This window comes from Phyllobates terribilis, unplaced genomic scaffold (assembly GCF_046119375.1).
Source record: "Phyllobates terribilis strain yellow unplaced genomic scaffold, ASM4611937v1 Scaffold_4__5_contigs__length_816908805, whole genome shotgun sequence".
NCBI classification, from domain to species: Eukaryota; Metazoa; Chordata; class Amphibia; order Anura; family Dendrobatidae; genus Phyllobates; species Phyllobates terribilis.
The window spans coordinates 620,837,314-620,845,029 of record NW_027362764.1 but is presented as its reverse complement, the minus strand read 5'-3'; the positions used below and the strand labels follow the sequence as shown (position 1 = coordinate 620,845,029).

Genomic DNA, 7,716 nt, shown 5'->3' with positions numbered 1-7,716 from the left:
GCATGCTGTGACATTTCTTCTCGTGGACCGTCGGACCGTGAGAAAAATCGTTCATGTGAAGAGTCCTACTACAAAACATGGGTCAGTGCGCTGTCCGATCAAAAATCAGACAGCACACGGCCGCTTTCTACGCTCGTCTGCATGAGTCCTTACACTGACACATGTCCTATTAGACCCGGTTTATGGCATGTCCTAACGGGCTGGTAGACCCCCAGGTCCGTTATTGCAACCATCGCACCCCGCGATTACATCATATGGGTGCCCATGGGGTGAGGGAGCCCCCTCCTTCTATTGCTATTAACAGCATACCGAGGGTTGAACACCCACAATTGTCGCTAGCACTGATACGGGCCGCTGCCACAAGATGTCAGCTGTAATATACGGTTTAAACCTCCGGGGGACGCTGTATTATATATTTAATTCTCAGTGCTGTAAAGGTGATTCAGATAAACAGCGCCCCTTATCATCTGCCGTACTTCAAGTACTAAAAAATTACATGATGCCAGTAGCCATAATATAATAATTTAATATCACCATAACCCACATGAGAAAGGTAACTTGTATAAAAAAAAAATACAATGGTAATCGCACTGTCGGACAGCCATCATTGGAGGCGGCACCAGGCACACAGGACCAATGATTGTGGGCGGGGTCAGTTCATGGGCGGAGCTTTTTTAAATTGATAAAGGTGAACTACAACAGCCTGGTGGTAATAGCAGGAGCGTAGTAGTAACCCCCTTATGTTACAAGAAGCAACTCCAACTATGGGCGCTATGTCTGTGGTGAATGCCTGAACAGCAGCACGGACCTCGCTTGTTAGACGTACATGCCTATAACTTGTAAAGTAAGGGATGTCTGCCCTGACTAAACATGGCGGCCGGTAACACCGGCTCTGTAGTGATGACGTATTTCCTGTAGGCCGGAAGCCTGTGTAGTATAAATAGGAGGGTGGCGGGCGTGTTCGCTCTCTTTCAGTACAGCCCTTGTGGTGTGTGCACCGTGCTGAGCGCCTGCTCCTGGCTCACCGCTGTTCGCTCTCATCGTACACGAATAAGTCGGTCAGGAAGGTGATTAGACATGGTGAGTGTGCGGTGAGGGAGGCCATGCTGGGACGGTGCGGCCGTAGTCCCTGCGCCACTACTGGGCAGTACAGGACATCCTTATGTGTGTTAAATGCTATGGGCTGCGGTAACACAATGTCCGGTCTATGGACTAATATGGCCCGTTATTGTGGGCAGCTGCTGACATAACTGTTCCCGTGTGTTCGGCGCGGGGTGATGCTTGTGGTGTCCGGGGAGGAGGCCTGAGCTGTGGGTACTCTGACCCCATTATCAGCCGGGGGTTGTGCAGACTGTGGTCTTCTGCCTGCAGATGTCAGGCTGTACTGTGGTGATCCCTTCTCAGTCTTGCAGCTGTGAGGCAGCTCTGTGGGTTTATTCCGCCTGCTGTAATGTGACTGCTGTGGTCCTGCAGCTCTATCATGGGGGTCTCGGGTGATGTGGTATTCTGGCTTATAGCGGTGGACATGTTCTAGATCGGTGGTCCTGGAGCCCCTCTGGTGTGTTGTAGAGCTGGGACTATCCTGGTGGACGTTGCTGGAGCTGCAGTCTCCTTGTTCTGCTATTATAGTGGAGCAGATTGCCAGTGATGTGGCTCCCATACTAGCCTATGTAGATATAACTGGGTGATGGTGCCTGACACTTTGCTACCATACGTGCCTATGTAGATATGACTGGGTGATGGCGCCTTTGACACTTGGCTACCATACATGCTTATGTAGATGACTTGGTGATGGTGGCTGTGGCTCCCATAGAAGCCTATGCATCTGTGACTAGGTGATGGTGGCTGTGGCTCCCATGCAAGCCTATGTAGATATGACTGGGTGATGGCGCCTGTGGCACTTGGCTAACATACATGCCTATGTAGCTATGACTAGGTGATGGCGGCTTTGGCACGTGGCTCCCATACAAGCCTATGTATTATGACTGGTTACAGACACTGGGGTGACTCTGCAGTAATTGGATGCGGGAGCAGTAACACAAGTGACTACAGGTTTGTGATCCTGGAAGAGCTGAAACTGTAGATCTGTTAACCAGGCAAGGTTCTTCATGGATGGTTATAGCAGAACATTGAAGCTGCTGGTATGTATGTATATATTCATATATTCTATCTTTTTTTTCCTTTAGGCTTTTAAAGATACTGGCAAAGCACCTGTTGAACAGGAAGTGGCCATTCATCGTATCCGAATTACACTCACAAGCCGCAATGTGAAATCGCTGGAGAAAGGTTAGTTGCCTGTATATTGAACATGCTGCTGTCCAATGTGCCTTATGTGCCCCGTACCCAGAATTTAGAGTGTGCAGTAAATGTCAGATGTGCAGGTTCCCCAGGTATGATCTACAGACTTGAGCCGTCTTCACTCCCTTGCTGTCTGGTGACGTGGCCTCTGAATGGAGCGGTGGCTGTGGGCACACTACTCTCCATTCACTTTATTAGCATTCTGTAAAAAGCCAAACAAGTTTCATAAATAAGTATAGCCTTATTTTTGGGCTTATGCCTTAACCTTATTAGATATTTATCTTTTAGACAAATTTTGTCGAAAGGCAGCACGTTTATTAAAGGGGTTGTCCTGTCCAAATTGATAAGTCTGCAGTCACACTGTGACTGTAGACTTGTGAGTCCCCCAGTGCTGCAGAGATTTGCTGAGCTGGGACTGGAGGGTATGTATGTGTTATACATACTCCTGGCCAGAGTCTGACTAGTGAGCGTGGCCTCGCTTCCATACACCCACTGACTGCAGTCCCCTTTAAACCCTTCCGACTGGTGTATTTGCCATTGTATTAACGTATTCATATGGCAGATTTAACATGTCTGGAGCACCGTATCGGTGGTAATGTGTGGTATAAAGAATTGTGATCTAGTATTCATGTTTGTAATAGTGCATGTAAAAAAAAAATTTTTTTTTATGGACTTGGATTGGCAATACTGATTATATTTCAGTGATTCACATTATAGCCTATTATCAGGGCTGTGGATAGAATATTAGCATTAATGCCAATGATGCAAATAAGACGACTAATGAAATGTAAATTTGACTTTTTAGTCTGTGCTGATCTGATCCGTGGAGCCAAGGAGAAGAATCTGAAGGTGAAGGGACCTGTACGCATGCCTACCAAGGTAATGGGATCAGGAACCTGCTAACATGCTCCGTTCATGTCTGCGCTATTTGCGTTCTGTACCTTTATCGGAACTGAATCTTAGCACTTCGATGTCACCTGTCGGGCACCAACAGCTCCTGAATGGATAGATCAAAGGTGCAACATACACATAGGTGTATACAAATTATTATTATTATGAATTTATATAGCGCCATTGATTCCATGGCGCTGTACATAAGGGGTTACATACAAAATAGGAATATCACTACAGTAAACAAACTAACAAAGATAGACTGGTACGGGGAGAAGAGGACCCTGCCCTTGCGGGCTTACGTTCTACGGGAATAGGGAGGAGACAGTAGGTTGGGGGGTTGCAGTAGTAGCTTCGGCATTGTTGAGGAGGCAGCGGGGTCATTGCAGGCTGTAAGCTTTCTTGAAGAGATGGGTTTTCAGGTTCCGTCTGAAGGATCTGGATGTGGTGGATAATCGGACATGTTGAGGCACAGAATTCCATAGGATGGGGGATATTCGGGAGAAATCTTGGAGGCGATTGCGTGAGGAACGGATAAGTGTGGAGGAGAGAAGGAGGTCGTGGGAGGACCGGAGGTTACGTGAGGGAATATATCGGGAGATTAGTTCAAAGATGTACGGAGGAGAGAGGTTATGGATGGCTTTGTAGGTCAGTGTTAGTAATTTGAACTGGATGCGCTGGGCAATTGGGAGCCAGTGAAGCGATTTGCAAAGGGGGGTAGCAGAGGAGTAGCGAGGTGAGAGATGAACGAGTCGTGCAGCAGAGTTGAGGATGGACTGGAGGGGTGCGAGAGTGTTAGCAGGGAGGCCACAAAGAAGGATGTTGCAATAGTCGAGGTGGGAGATGATGAGGGCATGCACAAGCAGTTTAATAGAGTTAGGGTTGAGGAAAGGACGGATTCTGGAAATGTTTTTGAGCTGGAGGCGACAGGAGGTGGCGAGAGCTTGGATGTGGGGTTTGAAGGACAGGGCAGAGTCAAGGGTTACTCCGAGGCAGCAGATTGTCGGTACAGCGGAAAGAGTGATGTCTTTTATTGTGATGGATAGATCAGGTGGGGAAGATATGCGAGATGGGGGAAAGATAATGAGTTCAGTTTTGTCCAAATTGAGCTTGAGGTAGCGGGAGGAGGAGGAGGATATGGCTGCTAGACACGCTGGGAGTCTGGGCCAGAGAGGTAGATCTGGGTGTCATCAGCGTACAGATGGTACTGGAAGCTATAGGATTTTATGAGCTGTCCCAGGCCAAGGGTATAGATTGAGAAGAGTAGAGGTCCTAGGACAGAGCCTTGAGGGACTCCCAACAGAGAGGGGGAGGGATGAGAAGGTATTGTGGGAGATGTTAAATGTGCGGTTAGAAAGGTATGAGGAGATCCAGGATAGAGCAAGGTCTTTGACGCCAAAGGAAGAGAGTATCTGCAGTAGGAGGCAGTGGTCAACTGTATCAAAAGCAGAAGACAGGTCAAGTAGAAGGAGTACAGAGAATTGTCTGTTAGCTTTGGCTGTAAGTAGGTCATTGGTGATTACAAATGGGTCACAAGTAACAAAAGGGATATATGTGTATTATAGTATAATCCCAAAATATAATTATAAGATTACGTAAGCAGTTGGTGAAATGGCTGTGTACTTTGGAACTGAAAATTCTACAATAATTAGTATATTGGACTATGTGCTAATTACTGCAGATTTTTGTTGTACTGCACTCTTGCCTTGGGGTCAGTCAGCACAGAATGACTGTTCAAACCAAGTGCGGCTGCTTGGTGCATTATGGGCCAAACATTTAAATGTACCTTCTGACCTACTTGTTTTCAAGCTCTGCACCATTTTATGACTCTAAAACCAATCAAAGAGGGAAAACAAGTATTTGGGAAGGTGCATGTAAATGTTGAGTCTTGCCAAGGTATCTGAACTTGGCTTGAGCAGCCATTCTGTGCTGACACTCCCCATAATGTGCTATGGTGGCACTTGGCCTCCCATGCAGATGTGAACCTTGCAGGTTTTTTCCAGTGTTAAATCCAGGCATGTGAAGCCTTTCTTGGCCAGGGATGTCCTATGTGTAAGAAATAAGCAATAATTTTAATGTGACAGGCAGTCTTGCTCTGAACCTGATGGTTGTCTGCGGCTGAAGCCACTGCTTTCTGTTCTTTGGTCACTTGACTTCTGAGGCCTGTGAGGACTCGCTATTCCAGTCATGTAACTGCTGAGGTAAAGAATACTTAATCCTTTGTGGATAAGACTCCTAGAGCTCCCTGTGCTGGAACCGCAGGGGTTCAGCCTTTAATTTTTAAAATCTTTCAGCGCCACTTCTGTAATTATTGTAGGATCCTGACTGCAGTTCTCCGTGCCTAAACTTCTCCACGCCTAAAATTAAACCATAAAAGACTATTTTAAAAAAAAAATGCTGCTTAATAAATGACGGAGTCAATTAACTGTTTACTAAATGACTTGTTTTTTTTCTTTTTCAGACTCTGCGTATCACTACGAGAAAAACCCCTTGTGGTGAGGGATCCAAGACTTGGGATCGCTTCCAGATGCGTATCCACAAGCGCCTAATTGATCTGCACAGTCCCTCTGAGATCGTGAAACAGATCACGTCCATCAGCATTGAGCCTGGTGTAGAAGTTGAAGTCACCATTGCTGATGCATAAATGCCACGTTTCCTGAATAAAACATCTTGACTATAATGACTTTGTGGGTTTTCTATTTAAATTTATGGAGTAAGTATTTTGCCTAGAAGCAACTCTTAAATATCTGAAGATATAAATTAAGGGGTATTAAAGGGGATCTGCAGAGGCTTAAAAGTCCCACTAATCGCCTGATCTATCCGCTGCAGTAGTGATGCAGTGCTCACATACTGACCAACAGCCTACTTCAGCTAATCGCTGGCTTCAATGCTGTATTGCATGGAGTGGCAAGCTGTAATGTGGGCAATGTCTGATACAACCTGTTTGAGACTGGCTGTGGCTCTCTGAACCTGTTAACAGCCTCATATAACTGGGTCTCTTGAAGTTAATTTGGCACAGGAGACTGGTGGTCAGTCTGAGATTCTGTACACTGACATGTGCATGTAGCCAGTATGTTTTGGCTCTGACTTTAAAGAAGTGATGTCTGGAAATACTGTACTTGCACCAGCCTTGCAGATCCATTCCACTTACCCTTCTCTTAGAGAAGACTTCACCATTGTCTTACATTTAGGTAACCTATTCAAATGAAGCAGAGGTGCACTGCGCTTTTCAGTCAAGGGCCACAATTCCATACTGAACCAATCGCAAGGGCTGCAATTTTTTTTTTTTTTTAAAGGGCTAGTTACATGAATAATCGCCAAAACCACCATCAGTACATTAATCGATCACCAGAACCAAATTTTGAGAAGGATTTGCAGAGCTTTTGCTCCAAAAATAAGTATGAACACACTAACTTAAAGGTGTTTTTTTTTTTTAGAGCAGAAACTCCAAATTCTCATCTCAAATCTTGACGTTTTGACACCTGTTTTGTTTTTAGTGTGATTTTTGTTTAACATTGCCATGAAACACATTATGGATGCTACATGTGTACAAGATCATAAGTCAGTACGTGAATACATTGCCAGAACCGCCATCAGTATGTGCTCCCCCCACTGTCCCTTACTATACTATGCCCCTATCACAATCCCCTTAACGTCCCCATAATTTTTTATTTTGCTTGTATAGTGCCATTCATTTCAGACATCACCCCAAATTATGTGCCCTCGTAGTAATAACACTTTCCTCCCCTGACCCCCTCATTTAAGATAACATTTAATCTTCGGCTCCTCCATGGAGTGCTTACCAGTGCCTGACTTTTCTGCCTGTGCAGCGCAGGCAGCTGTGCGATGACATCAGCAATGTACTCAGCTCATCATGCTGCTGCAGGTTGGGGTGGGGGCTGATGAGCGCTTTCTCTGCACCAGTGTTCAAATGGAAGAAGGAGCCATCTCATCGCTGACAGCCGCATAACATCCTTCTGGGACCCACATGTGCAGACCTGACATAAGCATAAACTGCTTATAAGTAGCGGGTATCATGTACCAGTCCTAGTCATTACAAAGGGGCAGGTGCACGATGCCCGTCTGTACACATGCTATCACTGACCTCGCTTGTCTTCAGAGGAGGAAGTGATGAGGGGATCTTTTCTATTGGTGCCCAACTTCACACATGTTCATAGACACAAAGTCTACTCAGATTGGTGGAGGCCATGAAAGATGATCTAACTCCATATTAACACCATAGTTTTGGGATTGGATCTCCAACAATCTGGTAGGTGTGATGGTGAGGTGTCCATGGACTTTAGGTCATTTGGTGAATATTGTGTGGTAATAGAGGCAGAACATTTACTGGTTAATATTGGAAGATGTTTTGTATATATGTTTTACGAGTAGTGTGTATGTTTCATCTATGAGGGTATGTGCCCACGTAGCATTTTACAAGCATATATGCTGCGGAATTTCCGCAGTGTAAACTCTTGTGACACGCTTGGTAATCCATCCCCAATGAGAATCCGCAATTTCAATGCC

General features: G+C 45.6%; 1 protein-coding gene across 1 annotated transcript; it reads left to right on the top strand.

The window, feature by feature from the left end:
- The first annotated feature begins 923 nt into the window (after positions 1–923).
- Positions 924–5,869, top strand: RPS20 (ribosomal protein S20). Its single transcript, XM_073679315.1, has 4 exons — positions 924–1,080; positions 2,187–2,286; positions 3,104–3,177; positions 5,651–5,869. The coding sequence occupies exons 1-4, from the start codon at positions 1,078–1,080 to the stop codon at positions 5,831–5,833; spliced, it is 360 nt and encodes a 119-aa protein (XP_073535416.1). The 5' UTR covers positions 924–1,077; the 3' UTR covers positions 5,834–5,869.
- The last annotated feature ends 1,847 nt before the right edge of the window (positions 5,870–7,716 follow it).

Bases quoted from the DNA above. Each gene is read 5' to 3' on its own strand.
- RPS20 (XM_073679315.1), top strand. The intron at 2,287-3,103 runs GTTAGTTGCCTG...TTGACTTTTTAG, and splicing joins TGTGAAATCGCTGGAGAAAG to TCTGTGCTGATCTGATCCGT. The intron at 3,178-5,650 runs GTAATGGGATCA...TTTCTTTTTCAG, and splicing joins CTGTACGCATGCCTACCAAG to ACTCTGCGTATCACTACGAG.